The 18291-nt window shown below is 54.5% G+C and overlaps 1 protein-coding gene across 1 annotated transcript; it reads right to left on the minus strand.

The window, feature by feature from the left end:
- Positions 1–2621: 2621 nt before the first annotated feature.
- STAMBP (STAM binding protein) lies at positions 2622–18222 on the minus strand. The gene is made up of 10 exons (XM_064472826.1): positions 17965–18222; positions 15513–15753; positions 10844–10919; positions 9651–9746; positions 8577–8952; positions 7750–7874; positions 6306–6443; positions 5013–5125; positions 4464–4563; positions 2622–4021 (listed from the first exon to the last, which is right to left on the minus strand). The coding sequence occupies exons 2-10, from the start codon at positions 15725–15727 to the stop codon at positions 3965–3967; spliced, it is 1296 nt and encodes a 431-aa protein (XP_064328896.1). The 5' UTR covers positions 15728–15753; positions 17965–18222; the 3' UTR covers positions 2622–3964.
- Positions 18223–18291: the final 69 nt, after the last annotated feature.

Raw genomic sequence — 18291 nt, forward strand, 5'->3', positions numbered from 1 at the left:
CCAAGGCCAAGCCCTGTGTCATGGGAGCACCCAGCTCTCACTCTCCCCAAGAGGATGTTGGAGGCAAAATGAGCCCAGACCCCCCAAGGGGTGATGCGGGTGTTGTCCCCTGGCCAGAGCCACCCCCAGCCCTGTGGACGCAGCCTTGGCAGGAGGCGAGCAGAGCCTCGGCAGCCCGCGGCCCTCGCGGAGGCCAACCAGCGGCTGCCAAACTCCCGGCTGCCTTTTTAAGGGCAATGGTCCTGCACTGGGGACTCTCCCTGAGCACCCAGGGCAGGGCGGAGGCAGGAGAGGTGCCCTGGAGCCACCACCCAGAGCTACGGGGACTCAGGTTGCAGAGGGAGAAACTGAGGCACGGGGTGCTGAGCTGCCTCCTGCTTTGCTTTGCGGGGTCCTGAGCTGTGCTCGGGGCAGGGGCATCAAAGCACTGGTGCAAGAATGAGGACCAAGAGCTGCAGGGTCCCACCGCCACTAGAAGGGACCCAAGAGTCCTGGTGTTCCCCCCAGCCCTGGAGAGAGGGAGCAGACTCCAGGCTGTCACCCGTGGGACACGACAGGGACACGGCGTCTTCCCGGCACCGCCAGCCCACTCGCACCTCCAACAACGCCCCCAGTCAGTGGCTCTACCACAGTTATCCCCTGTCCTCCAGGAAAACCTCAGCATGCGGGGGCTGGATTTGTCCCTGGGTCCCCTGGCCGTGCGCTTGTCGGTGTCCCCACCGCACGTGCCGAGCCCCGGGGACCTGCTGCCGCCTCGCATCCCAGCCTGGTTCCCTCAGTCCACTGCCAAACATGAGGTCACCGAGGCAAAAGGTTGCCATATATGACATGCTGAAAAAAAACCCCCAAAACAATTAACCCCAAACCCAGCAGAGAGCAGGGAAAAAAAAAACGTGGGGTGGGGGGGCGGGGTGGATGGAGGCAGCAGCCCATTCCCGTGCTGGGAGAGCCCCGCACAGAGGAGGCATGGCCATACCAGGGGGCTGCACGGAGCTGGTGGCAGGACCCCCTCCCACCCCAGGGTGGGGGGGGGAGACTGTACCCAAAGCCACAGAGACCTCCGAACGCTGGGCTGGTGCAAACCACGGGGTATCAACCCGCGACCCCGCTCTGCAGCACCAAGTCACATTGCTTTCCTATCCCTGGCGTTTGCTCAGGGCCAGGCAGGTCAGCTCCAAGCTCCCCATCCCTGCAGGACCCCCAAACGGCCCCCACCCACAGCACCACAGCCAGCCGGGACGGCCCGGCCAGTTTGAAGCTGGGACCGCAGCGGCAAAGCCCCGGAGCTGGAGAGCAGGCGCGCAGCCTAAAAAGGAAAGGTTCGGCCACCGCAGCCAATCCAGCTGCCAGCTCTGCTGGTGCTCGGCGGCCGCGGGGAGGGTGGCCGGTGGCCCCGGGATGCTCGCAGGAACGCCAAGCATCCCACAGCACAGGCGAGGCTGGCCCGGGCCAAGGACAAGAAGGGGGGCAATCCCTGGTTTGCCGTGAGATTTCAAAGTCCTGGCGCACAGGCCAGCCCTCGGCACCTCCGTATAAGGGTAACGTTTGTGCTTTAAACCTCTTGGGCTGCCGCCGGGGATGGACAAACCGGTGATGAGAGCTCGGGCAGGGGTTTGGGGCTGTTCCTAACCCTGAGGCAGAGATAAGCATCGCTCCCTGCCTGCAGGAAGCCCCCCTCCCCCAAAACATGCAACCCACGTTGCTGTGGAAATAAATCATTTCTGCAAAGCATGGTTTCTTTAAGGTTTAGCTCTTACCAAATTCAACCCCCCCTTTGAGCAGTTTTAAGGTATAACAATCACATCTGGTGCAGCTGGACAGACGGGGTGGTTTAGTGGGACAGAGGCAGCAGTGCCAGGATATCAGCATTCATCCCAATGCACGAACTGATGACTCAGTGACTTAAGTGAAAAAATGTGATTAAAAAGCTGCCAGCTCAGAGAGCAGGGCTGGGCATGAGGCAGCAGCTGGCGGCTGACGTGAGAAACACAGCCCTTGTGTAAGGCCGTGCTGCGAGGTATTTGAGAAATCCTCCACGAGGGTTTATCGGTCACTGGGACGACACGAACGAAGCAGTGATTCGCCACCAGCTCCTCTCTCTGGCTGGCGCGCTCTGCTCGATGCTGGGGTCAGCTCAGACCTGAGACCTTCAGGGCTGGGGAGCCAAGGTAAGTGCATTGTGCTGGTCATCACATTTGAAGGAATCGCTGCTTTGCAGGATGGACTTTTCACACCTGGTGTCCCCGCGATGCTCTGGGGGAGCCATCGGGGTGAAGAGCAGACTGCTCCATTCTGCGTAGAGCTGCGGGATGCACATCCCTACACTGAGGCTGCAAGATCCATCCCTGAGCATGGTTTAAATAAATTATGCGTGAAAGTTAGCTCCCACAGATACCCTGAAGTCCCCTTGCTTCCCCCCCCATTGCCGGGGTTAGCCCGTTTCCCAAACCAACTGCAAAAGTGATGACTCCTGCGTGACAAACTGCCGCTGCCAAGGAGGTGGCTGCTGCAAATAGACACAACCCCTAAATAAATCGATTCCCTCCCCGCTCTCAGCCACACCAGACCCCTCCAACCCACTGAGTTAGCTCAAAGAAAACAAGTGGCAAAAGAAACCCAGCCAAGATAAATACAATCCATCTGTGTTAAACTGTACAGCAAAGAATTTTGTATGTAGAACTACAAGGACATGACATATAGGACATGTATGTGTGCGTGCCAGGTGGGAAGGCAACTCGAGCCGCCTTCCCCTCCCCGCACGGCCATGTGCTGATCATCACAGCATCCTGCCAGAGGATGTGGAGATGTTGTGGATCACGCTCAGCCCTTTGAGGCCAGATGCCTTCCACCTTTCAATACTGCTTCTTCCCCTTCAACGCAGGCAGACGTGAGGGCGGAGGCTCAGCACGGATAGCGCAGGGACGGAAAACCGCTGCTCGGCGTCCAACAAGAGTAACTCAGAGGAGGTCCCCGGCTGGCGTACCACATAGCGGCGACGTCACGGGGTGCTTGTTTTTGGCAAGGACAGACTTCATGCTGCTTTGAGAAGTGCGGAGGCAATGGGGGGGTCGTGATCTTTGAGCATCGAAGCAGCACAAGCTGCTGGAGTCCCATCTCAGAGATGCGATTGCCTTGCAGAGCTTTCATGCGACAGCATCGCAGCCAAGAGTCTGAGAGCCTCCTCCACCGTACCACCAGCAACAAGCTGAACCCACACCCTTGCCGGGCAGCCCAAGGGCCAGAGTGAATCCCTCATCCAGGAAAAGGAATAAAGTAACGAGACACCCCTCCCCACTGCTGGAATGAAGCAGCTTGTGCTGCATCCAGACACCTGCTCTCCTGAAACACTGAAATAGGGGCTCCCAAAGGAGCCTGGCTCCCTTCTTACCTCACTGGGCAAAGACCTGAGTACCAGCAAGCAGGACTTGCTCCGGCTCACTGGCAATAAGCTCTTGCACAGGGTGACAGGGGTTAGGAAGGTTTAATCTTAACCTACAGCAAATATTCATCCACTCCAGCCACCTGCACTGAGACCACAGCAACCCAGAGAGAGAGGCAAAACAAAGCAGGGGTTAATTTGGGCAAGTCCCACTTTGGAAAGCACTTGGAGAGGTTTCCACACCTCATGGTGGCAGCAAATCACGGGGAACCCCCTCCCAAGGAGCTGTTCAAGCCATATATTAGAGTATTAAACAACTGCTTCAGTGTTAGTTTCTGTCTTTGAATTTCCAGTTAGCTTTTCCTCACACCTTGCACCTCAGCACCACTTTGCCAGCCCAACGCCAGGCACTGAGGTTTCACGTGCTCCCACTGAGGTCAGGGTACCGATTTCACCGCGATTACTGGGGGAGGAAGGGGAAGGATCACTACACGGTAGAAATCATCTGCTACAGGAGGAAAAAAAAAATTCCCTAGGCCTAGAAGGAAGGTAGATGGTTTTCTGTAAACGCTTAAGGTAGGAGGCCTATCGGAGGTCTATCAGGACCACATCTCTCTCGACTACTGACACGTGATTGCAGGTCTGGAAAAGAGGGGAAGAGAAAGAAGGGACAGGGGGTTATTCAAATGTTCCCACAGCTCAGGTGAGTCTCCTCTGCCTCCTGACACAACCTGCACCCAGCATCCTTAGCAGAACAGCCCTTTCTGACCGAAAACTAGTCCCCTGCCCGATGCCACACAGAGACCCTAGCGGGACACAAATACAAATCTCTGTCTCTCTCAAATACAAGCCTTTGTCGCTGCCTTGACCTGTTTCTGCAGAGAAGTGCTCTGCATCGCTCCTCCAACACTGCTAGCAAGTTAGAAAGCTTTTGCGTCTCTAGGAAGAGACGAGCCCCCTGCCAGGCTGACCCTTCTGTCCTGCGTCACAGCCTAGCACCTCGACACAGATATAAATTCAAGTGAAGTGTCCAGTATGCCAACTCACAGTCCTACAGCGCCCGCTGCCTCGTGGGGTGACTTACAGTGAACAGAGGGGGGTCTTTGGAGTGCGGGTGGAATCCTTTCTGCCGGCAGGAAGAGATCTCCTCCAGGCCATGCTCTGTCAGCTTGAAAAACCCCGTCCTAGAGCAAATAAACACAAGCTCTGTATAGCTCAAGCCTCTGCAGATAGAAACACCTCCTTCTGTGCCGGAAGGAGCACAGCTGAGTGTGCTCATCTCGGGAAAGCGGAGACGCATGCTGTGGGACGCTCCTCTGCTCGGGACACACCTCTCCCCAGCTCTGTGGCTGCAGACTGGTCTCTTTTCACACGGGGGCAATCACGGCCCAGATAAGACCCCCCTGACCCAGCTCAGAAGAGCTGTTGAATCCCGCATGTTCCTCCAGCCTCTCTTGGTAAAACTTTCATTGTGTGACGTGACATGTTATTCCACACCAGGAATCCGACAGAGGAAGGGTCGTGGGAAACAGCCTTTCAACACCTTCTGAAGAGGCTGGACCTCCCGCCCAACCTTTCAGTTGGGCAGCACAGGCAGAGGGAAAGGCCCTACCTACCCCACATCCATACTCACTCTTGGTATTTTGGAGAACACACAATAGCAATGGACTCTGGCAACATCATCTGGTAGGAGCAGTGTGTGTGCAGGTCGACGCTGGAGAGGAAGGCTGTCTGCGTGGGGTGAGTCTGAAACACAGGGCAACATAAAAGAGAGGAAGTTACAGCAGGGTCGGAGGACTAGTCCAAAGGGACCGTGTCTGCCAAGAGAAGGTTGTAACAGAGAAGAGATGTTGCTCCTTGGATGGCACAGAGACCATGCTGTGCACTGAAAATGGTTTTGGATTGCCCCAAAACATCTTCTCCTCTTTTCCATTTGGAATAAGTACAGGAGGAGCTCTACATTTCTGGCCGTATCCCACGGAATGTCACACTTTAAGGCCCAACGCTGTCCTTGCTTCCACGCGTGCGTCCCTGCAGGGCACTTCACATGCGTCTGAAGCGTAGCTACCCGTGGGGCACAGCATCACCAGGCACGTAACTTACTGCCAAGGCATTTCAGGGTATCACATTCCACCAAAGACGGCCAGGGGTTGTACGATCACAGACAACCACCACCTTACCCAACTCCGGCTGACAGCGAGATTTCACAGCCTAACTCTTGCTGAAAGGTCTTTTCCCTTTTTGCTTGTTACATTTTTGTTGCCAAGACCAGCAGAAAGGTCAAAGGGATTCTTGAGGGTCCCTGGATGTTGCAGCGCCGTCACTGAAGAGTTAACGCCAAAAGCAGATACCCGCACGTATCAGGCACATGCAGCAGGCATTTATTTGTCAAAGCCTGCGAGGCAGCTGCTGCTTTCGAGAGATTACTCAGCAGCACCAAACATTTTGCTTGGCACCGATCCGACTGCCAAAGGCTCTGCGGGGACAGGCAGCAGGGCAGAGCTGAAGCCAGCGGAGGAATCTGGAACTGGCACATCCCACGGCAGAGCAGCACACAGCTGTCTGCAAAAAGCAGCGCTACTACGGGGACGCATCACGGGAGAGGCCCTGCGCTGACAGCAGCTCAGGATGCCCCGACAGTGCCCCTGGAGTTAGCTTTTAGCTGGAGGAAACATAAGCTTCATGCCCAATATCCCGCTCTCGAAGGGCCTGATGCTTTAGAAAGGGACCCATACTTAAAACAGGCCTGGATTTCTCCAGCAGTGTGAGTAGTGACTGGAAGGGAGAAATCCAACCGGAGGATGCCGCCTGCTCCATGCCATCTCCTCCAGTAAATTCTCCTCCGCCAGCCCTGCTCCACGCACCGCTTTCCATCCTGGCTGAAAGCAAGGCCAGTTGGGAGGTGAAACAGGAATGAGAGACTCACATGGATCCAGCCTAGCGTAACAAGGCCGTGCTGATCCTGGATCATGAAGAGCTCCTCCTCATTCTCCGTGTTGCAATAATCGGGGCCTCCGTACTGCTTGGGAACGATGACGTGGGTTATCGTGAACTCATTCCTCATCTGCAAGGCAGCACAGGGAGGCTGTTACCCACCGGACACCCCCCGGGCAGGAAACACTGCTGCCGCCCACTGGTGCAAAGGTAATTTCCTAAACTTTGGGAACGTGGTACTTCTGCATACATCACTCAGGGGCCCAGCCAGGGGAACAGAAGGTCTGGAAACCAGCTTACAGATGCATCTACCATCCATTTGTAGGCCACAGAAATGGTAACTGCAAGTTACTGACAAAGGAGTTGCAGGATTTTCTGAGTCTGAGCACGACCCATGGCTTTCTATTTCATTTTCCCTGCTGTGCAGAGCACCCACAAGGAGCTCAGAGAAGTCCTGGACACCCACCAAAGTGAATCTCTCCACTCACTAGGAGATGATTCCTCATAATTAAATAATCACCAAGTGTCTGGAAGCAGCTGGATCGCAGGAAGTTGCTACATCAAACAACTTCATTTCAATGCAAACTTCCGCAAGCAAAGCAGCCCCAAGAGGCTCAGGGGAGACAGGCTGGAGCTGCCAATAGAAACCTGTGCACGCAAATTCTTTGGGGGAGAACTAACTGTCTCCAGCCGGTGTTTGCACAGCCTTGTCTTGGTGAGGGCCCTAGCTCACAGCTGGGACACCTTGGTCCTGCTGGTATCAAAAGCAAAAGTCACCAGAGCTGCCTGTCACCGGCATCACAGGAGTGCTTGAAGCAGGTACCCAGCAGAGAGCCTTCAACAGGAGAGAGGAAGCTGAGTACCCACAGGGACTTGGCAGCTGGCACCCCATCCAGTGTGAGGAAACCCTAACGTAAAAGGGAGGAAGAGGAAGGGCAGATCATCCCTCACACTGCCACAAACATCAGTGAAGCTGCACTACAGCCTTCCATGGCAAAAATTGGGTTCTCTACCATTTTCAAAGCAGAAGACTGAGGGGGGATCTCATCAATGCTTATCAATATCTGAAGGGTGGGTGTCAGGAGGATGGGACTAGACTCTTTCAGTGGTGCCCAACGCCAGGCCAAGGGGCCACGGGCACAAGCTGGAACACGGGAGGTTCCACCTGAACATGAGGACAAACCCCTTCCCTGTGCGGGTGCCAGAGCAGGGGCACAGGCTGCCCAGAGAGGCTGTGGGGTCCCTTCCCTGGAGACATTCACCCCCCGCCTGGACGCGGCCCTGTGCCCCTGCTCTGGGGGTGCCTGCTCCAGCAGGGGGTGGGACGGGGTGATCTCTAGAGGTCCCTTCCAACCCCTGCCAGCCTGTGATTGTGCACACATTGACAAAAGGCCCCTGTGCCACTTCCAGGGTCTTAATTAGGATTACCACCTTACCAGCTTACCGCAGAGGATCCCACATGTCTCCACACCCCGGACTGTGTTTGCATCAGCCAGCTGGAGGAACTTCTGGCAGAGCTCCCTAGGGACGATGACCTGGCGGAGGACATCCACGCTTGCATCTGTGGGGAGAATGGCAGCACAGTGAGCAATGAGAGCTGGAGAAATACTCCCTCTGGTCAGTATCTGAAGGGACTAGACTGAGAAAATTCAGCCTGGAAGCATTAACTGCTGTAATGTCTGCCCTTACAACAGCAGACACAGATAAATGAAGTCACTGTGATACTTCATAAAGGACACTCACTACCTCTTTCAAAACAGGGACACATAGAAAGAGAGAGACCTTCAGCAGTGTGTCAGAAAACAAGTATTTTGTTAAAGAAAATGAAACCACAAACACTTACAAAATATAAAGTAAGAACGAGGCATTTTGAAGTGTCTGAATCAGTATTTTGGAGCCATATTTGGCAGAAGAGGAAAATTTGGTCAGGAGGAGAAGTCGGTCAGCCTAGCCAGGAACTGAGCCCCAATCTCCAACAAGGATCCAGATCTAGGAAAGCCAAATAGGCTGTAGACTCTAGATCAGCAGAAAGACTGGGCTGGAGAAGCAGGGGGGGCTCATTCCCAAGAGGAGACAGTTCTCCCCAGCCCTGCAAACCTTTACTGGACAATGGGGAGAACATCCAGTGATTCGGAAGGCCAAACCCCCAGAAGGCATGAAGCCATCATCAGATACTTCCAAGAGCCTCCCAGACAAATCAGCTCCTTGGCCGTGTTTGGCTCAGCCCCAGCAAGGAGAGGAGAGTGCACTGAGAGGTACTAACTGTTTTCTGTGCTCCCCAAAGTGCTAGGTTTCAAAGATCTGTCCACAACAGGAGGTTTGGATGAGACAGTCCCTGCTGATGGACTCGCAGGGTGAACTGGAGAGGCAGGAACCTTTGGGATTATATCAGTCGGAGGCTTTTCCACGCCAGGGACGAGGGGTCCATCCAAAGACTCGGGACTCGGCTCCGGCTTTCCAAATTCCTGCACTATCCTTAGACGTTCTTTCTCCAGCTCCTGTCGTCGAATCATCTCCTCGAAGGCAAGAAACTGCTCTTGCTCTGCCTGCTGCTGCTTCATCAGCGCTACCCGATTTCTCTCCTCTTCCAGCTGCTGCTGCAAAGCCAATCTGCGTGCAAATTCTTCCTCTTCCTCCTTCTGCAAGGAGAAATATGCCAAGGGACATCAGCAGACAAGGCAACACTAGCCCGAGGCAGAACAGAAGCCTATGAACTGCAGGCCCTCAGCAATCCCAGACTACTTCCAAAGGTAACCAGCAAAAACCACTTCCGGCAAGGAAGCTTCATCAGCTTGCAAAACAGAGATCTGCACTTCCATCAGGAGAGCCAGCTCGACCAGGGCAGTAAAACTGCTACCTTACCCTCCCCTCCTCCACAGAAATATAATTCCAGGATGATTTCCCTCTACCCTATCTCCAAAATCACATTTATCTGCAGCAAATCTGACTGCAGTTTTCTGCTTTGCCCACAGAACCCCAGATCCTTGCCCATGCTGTTACCAGCTGCCTGCTGAGTTTCTGTATCATAAGACCTAGACCTCATGTTGGGACAAAGAGAAAAAACAACCAAACAACAGTCTGAGCTCAGACTACCTCCAAGATGCACAATGAAAAGAGATGCAGGGATGCCTCTGACAAAGTCACCTACATAACAGCAGCAGAGACATGACTGGGACAGCCGGGTGCTGCTGGTGACGAGGCTGGACCCTGCAAGCTGGGGCCACCCAGACTTCAAACTTCAGAGCACCCAGGGAGCCCTGGAGACCTGCCCTCTTCCAAACCCTTTGTGGCTGAGGGTCTTCTGGGGAGCACAGGCCTCCAGTCTCCTCTCACTCACCTTCTGCTCCTTGTACTTAGCATAGTCCTTGGCGTACCTCTTTAACAGCTCCTCCTTGAGCTCTTCGGCTCTGGGGAAGGCTACTTCTTTCAGTTTCTGAAGGGAGGAAACACAGTCATAAGAATGTGATAGCCCCAAGGCAAGAAAAACAAGACCTGAACAGACGCAAGAACCAGCGGACATGTAGCACTCAGCGGTTACAAGCCATCCACTTGCTCACGAGGCAGGAAAGGCTGAGCAGCTCCACCACCACGTGGACAGGCTGCAGGCAGGCATGTTGTAGCAGGGTGGCACGTTGTAGCAGGGTGGCACAGACAGCACCGCCAACAACACCGAGCGAGAGCTTAAGCAGCGCTGTCCTTTGCTCTTCTGGTCGACATTGAGCAGGTGAGCGGTAGCTTCTTGTGGCTGTGAGCAATCTCAAAGGATCCCCTGGCAAATCCCTCAAGGACCTTCACACAGAGCATCCAGCCCCCACAGGAAAACCATGGTGTCCTTAAAAAGCAGGGAAGGACGCAAGGGCGGGGGGAGCTGGGTTAGGTCCGGAGGAGTCTGTGAGGGGAAAGTGTGGGGCGGGGGGCGTCCTGGAGGGTGGTGTGGTTGGGGTGGGAAAGTGTGGGTGGGGGAGACTAGAGCAGGTTTTGGGATCTGCGGGGAGCGGTATGGGCTGTGGGAAGGTGTGGGGGCTGAGTTGGGCTCAGCTCAGCACCTTGGGGGTGGGCTTGGGGCTGGTTTTGCAGCCTTGGGATCGGGGGAGGAAGGGGGGTTGTGGCTGGGTCTCTGTGGTTTGCTTTAGGGTCGGGGTGTGGGGCTGGGCCTGGGGTGAGGGATGGGAGTGCGCTCAGGGTCCCAGCTCAGGGGCTTGGTCTTGGAGTTCAGGCCTGGGCTTGGACCGGGAATAACAAGAAACCTGGTTATGAAGGTTTCCTGATTTCTTTAACAGAAAAGAAAGGACACCCCAGTGCTCAACAGAAAGGAAACTGGAGAACCACAGCCAGCTCAGCACAAGTGCAACAGGGTGAGAAGAACCCAAACCATAACTCCTAAGAGGTCAGGACTGCCTGGTCAAGCCAAGGCTTCTCAGTGCTTGTGTGGATGGCTTATCCCAGAGCCATGGAAACCCAAACCAAGGTCAATGACTCCAAAACACTTCTGACAGCAGCCATTAAAGACTTGGCAATATTGCTACTTACTCTCACTGTCTCCCTCTTTTCAGGTATGACAGCAGTTTTGTAATCACGGTGCTGTGGCAGCTTCTCAATGAAGAGCCTGTAAACACAGGAGAGAATCTGAATCACAGCAGAAAGGGACAAACACAAGGCAGTAAGTGGCATTTTGGGGGTATGGATCATCCCCCTCCAGCACTGTCCCCTTGCCCTGTGCTCCTCACAGCGAGGACGGATATCTGCCTTTCTGCAGAAAACCCTCCATCATATAACAGCCTTCTGAGCACTTCATGGCACACAGGAGATCTCATTCAGCCCCAAGGGAGCACCTTGTACGGGAGCTTTTTCTTCCACCTGGACTTTGGAGACAATCCTCAGGGATAAACACATTTGTTTTGAACAGAAACATTAATAAGCCAGTCTAAAACACCAAGGATGCTGGCAGCGATTCAGGAAGGTCTTTGGGCACCTGCCTACACCTTTGGGAGCATCCAAGGGGATTACTGACAAGCTCAAGGACTTGGCTGACTCAGTGCCCACACCGTCCTTCTGTATGGGGGAACAAACAGTTTGTGCAAGAGATGGGAAAATTAACTCAGACCTTGAAAAGAGAAAACTTGCAGCTAAGCTAAAAGTAAGTTCACAAAATCCCCAGCTGCTGCAGCAGGAGCCTTTCGGCTCTGTGGCCCAGGTCAGGGCAATATTTCAGGCAGCAGGGCTATTTCTGCACAGACTTCTGGCAGGGAAATCAAGACTGAGCTCAACATCACCCCGCTCCCAGCACGACTACGAACAGGTTAATCTTTGGCTTCTCTAGAAATGGGATAACTGTTCACCCCTTCCAGGGAGCTCTGCAGGACACAGTGGTGAAGATGCAGGGAAAGAGTACTGCAAGCACTAGAACAAGGGAAAAAAGCCTGCAAACATGGGGCAATTCACTCTGGTTCAGCTCTATAAGGCTCCCCAGGCTTGAGGCATCCCTGAATTATCTCTGCAAACAAGTCCCCATTGGTGCACTAGCTGCCTGCATGCTCAGGGTGAGCTCACAGCAAGCTTAGCTGGGTCCTTGTCTCCTGCAAGTGGAGCCGTGCTTGCTCTGAGTGTCCGCAAAGCATGTGGGCATAACGCAAAAAACCCTGCTCTGCTCTGTGGCTCTTTGCTACACCGCTTCAGCATCTGAAGGAGGATGCTCTCCCGCTCCTTTAGAGAGCAGCCTCGTGCCCAGGCACAAGGAGTAACAATAGTGAGGATGGGACTGTGCCCCAGGGAGCAGCACAAACAAACCAAGCAGAGCCAAGTGGCAAAAACTCGGCGGGACAGAGCAAGAATGCTCTTCACACTGAGAAGCTTCTGTGTGTGTAGTAAATAAACACAGCTGCTTCAAAACCTCAGTCCTCTGGGAAAAAGAAGGACTTTTTGCAACCCCAAATGCTCCTGGTTGCCATGGAGAGCATGAGGATGCTCTCGCCAGAGCCTGCAGGATCAGCAGAACCACGTCACAGCCCGGAGCCACGGAGAAGCTGTCGCTCCATCCGAAACACCCAGCAAGGTCCCCACTCCCGGCTGGTGGTTGCGAAGTAGGTCACTGTGTCGAGGAGACAAAGCAAGGCTGTGATCATTGCCAACAGCTAGCAGATTAAAATGGAAGGGATTAACTAAGAAGGATTAAGAGCAGATGCTGGCCTGGGGAGGACGGAAAAACCAGGAGAGACAGCTGGGTTTCCACAAGTCAGTAAGGGGGGAAAAAGTGGGCAGCAGGGTGAGAGGAGGACTCAGGCAGCCAGAGGAAAACTCTGGGGCAAGACCAGGCAGTGGCAGGCTGGGGATTGAGGCAGAGGAAGGGTAGGAACAGTTCATGTTCCCTATCAACAGCCCAGCTGAGGCTTGGCAAGACTGAAACCTGCGGCTCCCATCACCAGGAGGTTTGGGCTTGACCTCCGCCTGCTCCCGAGTCCACTATGAGCAGCAGCTGTTTGGCACCAAGCAGCCACATCACAGGCTATTTTTAAGCACTGCTACAGCACGCACGCCAAGCCGGCGTCTCTCGAGTCCCTTGCAACGCCCCATGCAAACCCCTGGAACCAATCCTAGCCGCTCACAGCCACGCAGACAAACCAGGAGCCCAAACACCACAGAAAATTCATGTCTTATTTTTTTTCTTTCTTATTTGGCTCTAGCAAAATCAAACCTAGTGTGCCTACGGCAATTCAAGCAAAACATCCACTCAGATCCATGCAGAAGCAGCTGTTCAAGAAGACAAGCAAGTAGATGTCTTACAAGGTGACAAGACACGTGTGTTAGAAGTCAAGCCTGGTTATTCTTAGAGGTTACCCAGCCCTCCTCATGGAGGGCAGAGGGTACGAGCTTCTTTTCCACACAGGAAACAGAGGTGCTGTGCAGCCAAAGGACCTGCATGACATTGAGCAGGTGGCCAGAGGCCAAGCAGGGAACTGCCTTCCTGTGCAGATCTGTCTTGAGATTACCCCATGTCTAGACAGGACTGTCTCAAAACCAATGGCTCTCCAAATCGGGCATCACAACACAGATCTCCTCATGTAATTCAGGCCTTAAGATCAGCCTTGGGGAGGGCTGTGTAGGGAAATACAGAGAAATCCAGCTTCCTAAAGCCACACCACCACACCTTGCTCCCAAGGACGATGCGCTCACGCCCACCAAACACACCAAGCTAAGTGCCTCTCATGTACTTCTCAGGGCTGGAGTTCTCCCTTCCCGAAGGTGCAGCCTGATGCTGAAAGCGCCTGCGCTAGGCCACACTGGCAGGTAGGTTGCAGGGCTCTGAGAAAGGACAGCCACAGCACTGCCTGCAGATGTGGCTGACGCACCAGGGGAAGAATTCAGATCCCATTTCTAGAAAGGGGAGAGCAGAGCAAGTCCTGTGAGAGGCTCCAATTACCAGAGCCCCACTCTTGCCTTCTGGATCACACCCCTGGGGAAGAACATCCAGAAAACACTTCTTCAAGCCTACTGCTTGGGCTACAGCTTCACATTTTCATTTAAAGAAATGAGATAGTGACTAAGTTCAGATCTTCGGACAATCCAGGGCAGAAGTTCGTATTCAGCCCTGGAGAAATCACACCACTGAGGGAAAGTTTTCTCGCCTTCCTGGCAGCCCAGCAGCCAGGCTAACGTAAATGCCACGAGCTTTTGAAAGCTGCTGGAGGGAAAACATGCCAGCACCCAGCATTGATATAATGAAACAGCAAAGGTGCTTTTAGTTCATTTGTTTAGTTAAAGAGTTTCTCCTTCAGCCACAGCTACATAACCAGCCTGGAAACCTTCCCGAGGGTTTTACACTTCCCAGCTCCCTGTGCAGCCTCCCCGGGCACTCGCTACGATGCCCATAAAAGCTCAGGAAGTGCAAGGCAGGAAGAAAAGCTAATCAGAGAAAAATGTGTTAGGTTTAAGGGGCAGGAATCCTGCCCACAGGGGCAGAGAGAGAACACGCCCACAGAGGTGCCAACCGCATTCTGGATAAGCGGGTAGTGTGGGCACAGCAGAGACCACAGCAGAGCAGCACCGGGCGAAAGCAGGAGGGATCAGGCTTCTGGCCAAAAAATACCCTTCAGGAACAGGACACGCTGTGCCATTGGGATATCTCCTGAGGATCACAGTTTTCAGCCCTTTAAACACCGACAGGCACAGCTAGAGAGGCACGTTTGTTCTGCTCATGCTCTGGGCTGCTGCACGACCCAGACCTGACACCACGTTGCTCCGTCAGCACAGCGTACGCGCCACCTCGGCAGGCAGTGAGGCTTCAGACCCAAGATGGCTCATTTCTGGCTGGCCACAGAGATAACTGCAAGAATATGGGGCTCTGCACTTGTCTACACAGAATGTAGATACTGTAGCTGGAGACCCAGCAGCTGAAACACCAAACACGGTGTTGACTGGGTTTACATACGATTTGGGGCTTTCTAGAAGGGTGCTTAGTACCCAAGAAACTCACCAGTTGATTGGGATCAGGTTCTTTGGACTCAGAACTCTTCCCCACTTCCCGCCTGAGGAAGGAATTGCGTGTTTGGGAGGGGGGCATTATATTCTGAGATGTAAAACTAAACCTACAACTGGCCCCTGCACCTGAAGGAGGAACTCTCTGCACTGTAAAGGGGTGTAGTAACTTCAGTGTAAAGCAGGCTTCTCCTCCGAAGCCGGCTTGTTAGGGAAACCACCAACCAGCCTAGATCCCTTCCAGGTAGAAACTGGATACCGAGATCCTTGACCACAGACCCTTGCCAATCCATATGATGTCATGGCCAACCTAGCGACCATCAAAGCCGATCTAGCCACTCTGCAGTGATAAAACACCAAGAAGCTTTGATCTACCAGGAATGAAAACCTCCCTCCTGCTGACAGGAGTCTCCACTACCAGAGGGACAGAGGAATATATGACCAGCCTGGTTTCAAAGAGAAGTTTTACAAACCTCCTGCAAAATGGTAAGTGGCATTTGTGGGCTTGTGCCTCACACCTTTACAACATCTCCTGTTCAGTCTAACCAGCTGTATCCTCACCTCTGCAGTAACCAAAGTTCAAAAGGAGCAGAGCACTGTACAGAACCCAGTTCTTCCAGCTCAGCAAGGCCTCATGGCGTTTAGACACGCTCAAAATACGTAACACCAACCCACAACCCCTCATACTGACACGGGTTACTTGCAAACGAAGCAACGCTGCACTTACGTGATGTATTTGTTGTACAAAATAAAGGCGTGCTCGATATTGCCTTCCTCCGAGTAAACGGTCGCCATGCGGAGGATTTCCACTCCGGAGCGGTAGTAGCGTCGCGGTGGGACATCCTCGTTCACTTCCACGGCACTTCCCACCTGGATCAGTCTTCGGACTCGCTCCTCTGGCGGGAGGCTGATGTCGGCGTAGTCGGGCATAACAACACACATCAAAGCTGCCGCGAGGCTGACAAACCCTGCGGTGGGAGGAAAGACAAGTGCATCAAAACCAGCGTAAACCAGGTAACTCATCCAGTTTTCTTGGGACTGTCTTTCCTCGATAGAAATCATCCCCCCTCAGCAGAAAAGCATTTAATGCATGGGCCAAGTTAGAGCCTGAGGGAGGAATTTAGCAGAAGCCCAGCTCTTTTTGGGCACAGTGCTTGGATATTTACCTTTATGACCTGAAAGGCAGCCACAAATTCAAGATCAATCCTTGGCAATTGATTTCAAGCTAGGGTTTGACCCACCCAAATCCTACCCAAAGTAGCACTTCCTTCTCAATCGTCTCTCCACACAACAAAACTGGTGCCGGTCACCACTTTGGGGAGAGTTGGCCAAAGCGTTTCATTCAGACTCAAGCAGAAGTGGCTTTACATGGGGTTTCAACACTACAGCGTTCACTGTTTTGCTTACACAGCAGTGAGAAGAGGATGGAGCTGAAAGCCATCCTTCCAGCCACTGCTGCTCAGCGGATCTGTCCCTGCCCAACAAGCTCGATCCCAAATTGCTCTCGCCCAGGCACAGTCGCAATCCCTCTTCTTCCCCCATGCTGCGGGAGGCACACCCGCCACCCCAGGAATGCACCTCGACCTGATCTGTGCCTCTGCCTCCTGCCTGGCTCCAACAAACCCCTTCTCGCCCACAAGCCCACAGCACGAGCCAATAAATTCAAAGCTAAGGGAGTGCTGAGACTGTTTAAGGGACAGCGAGCCCAGAAACTCTCTGCAATGATCTTCCCCTACAGCAAAAGCAGTTTTCCCCTGGAAAAGCCAGGGGACAAGTGTAAAGGGTTAAACTCCCTACGAAATCAGAGCACTGAATCCAGAGCGCTTTGCAAGCCTTCCAGCAACGCAACTGGCACATGCCGACGTCAGGATTTACTGTGGCTCCTTCCTAAACGGGAGAAAGGTCCTGAGCTGAGCTAAGCACTGCCTGAGGATCCTGAGTGGTGGAGGAGTTGCCTTTCTGGGGTTAGCTGGGAGTAGAAGCCCCTTTTTAAGGCAGACAGGCCCGTGTTTCTCGGCTCACGTCCTGGAGGGACCTCCACAAGCCTCTTGCCCTAAATAAGGCTGCGGGATTCGGTCCTGCCAGAGGCTGCCGTGTCGAAGCACTCACTTATGGGGTGTGACAGAGCCACAGCTCAGAGCAGGCATCAGCTTCTCCTCCTTGCTGGTGCTTCTGCTGGGGGGTGGGTTCAGTTGCTCCTCCAAGCCTCTCAACCACCTCCTCAACCCAAAGCCCCCCTGCCAAGTTCCACAGTCCTTCTCCCCAAAGACACTCACACACTGTAACTCTCAGTGCCCCCAACCCAGAGCTTCCCCTCTAATTCCCACAGTGCCTCTCAAGATAAAGAAAGTGCCCAAACCACCCCCCACCCCAATCTGCTAGCCCCTGAACTACACCCCCCCCCCCCACAGCCCTTCCCCTGCAACGGAGAGTAAAAGAGCCCCCCTGGCCTGCCTGGCTCTCCCAGAACAAAGGTGCAACAAAGCTGGGGAAGGGTCTGGAGAACAAATCTGATGAGGAGTGGCTGAGGGAGCTGGGGGGGGAGTTTAGCCTGGAGAAGAGGAGGCTGAGGGGAGCCCTTCTCGCTCTCTGCAGCTGCCTGAGAGGGGCTGGAGTGAGGGGGGGTCGGTCTCTGCTCCCAAGTCACCGGTGACAGGACGAGAGGAGCCTCAAGCTGCGTCAGGGCAGGTTTAGGTTGGAGATGAGAGAAAATGTCTTCCCTGCCAGAGGGGTCAGGCCCTGGCACACGCTGCCCAGAGAGGTGGGGGAGTCACCATCCCTGGGGGGGGTTCAAAAACGTGTAGACGTGGCACTTGCGGACATTGTTCAGGAGGCCTGGGGGGGTTGGGTTGGGGGTTGGACTTGATGATCCTAGAGGTCTTTTCCAACCGTAATGATTCCATGAACAGCCCCCCCGGCTCTTCCCCTCTAAAAAAGAGACTACCCGAACAAAAGCCCCCACGACCTCCCCGCCTCCCCCCCTCCCAGCGAGGGGAGCCCCAAGCCGACCCCCCCCCTTCCTGAGGGGAGGGATACCCGCAGCCGGAGCCCTCCTGACCGGAGCCGCACGAAGCCCACGCCGATACGAGACACACCCCCTTCGCCAGGGTCCCCCGCCCGCGCCGCCCCCCTCGCCCGGGCCCCCCGCAGCAGCCCCAGTGCCCGGGTCAGGCCCTCACCTGCCGCCGGGACGGCGCCACCACCCCTCGGCGCTTCCGGGTTGTTGCCCAAAGGCCAACAGCATCCCCACGCCTCCCTTTAAGCAGCCAATCAGGAACCGCCGCCGCATCCGGGCATTCCGTACCCACCTCCCACTTCCGCCGGGCCGAACGCCCGCTTCCTTTCTCTTAACAGAAAGCCGGGCATGGCGACACCTGAGACGTGCCCTGACCCTTAAAGGGGCAGCTCCCGCCCCGGCTGTACGGCACCACCCCACGCCGAAAACACCCGTTCTCACCCCAAAACCTGAGTCCACCAGCCAACAACCCTCCGGCTCGGGTGAGGGC

This window comes from Phalacrocorax carbo, chromosome 24 (assembly GCF_963921805.1).
Source record: "Phalacrocorax carbo chromosome 24, bPhaCar2.1, whole genome shotgun sequence".
In the NCBI taxonomy this organism is placed as follows: Eukaryota; Metazoa; Chordata; class Aves; order Suliformes; family Phalacrocoracidae; genus Phalacrocorax; species Phalacrocorax carbo.

Excerpts from the sequence above, each read along its gene's own strand:
- STAMBP (XM_064472826.1), bottom strand. The coding sequence starts at position 15,727 with ATGTGTGTTGTTATGCCCGACTACGCCGACATCAGCCTCCCGCCAGAG. Across the intron at positions 8,953-9,650 it reads CTAAGTACAAGGAGCAGAAG|AAGGAGGAAGAGGAAGAATT; the intron begins GTGAGTGAGAGG and ends TTCTCCTTGCAG. Across the intron at positions 4,022-4,463 it reads AAGACCCCCCTCTGTTCACT|ACCTGCAATCACGTGTCAGT; the intron begins GTAAGTCACCCC and ends CCTCTTTTCCAG.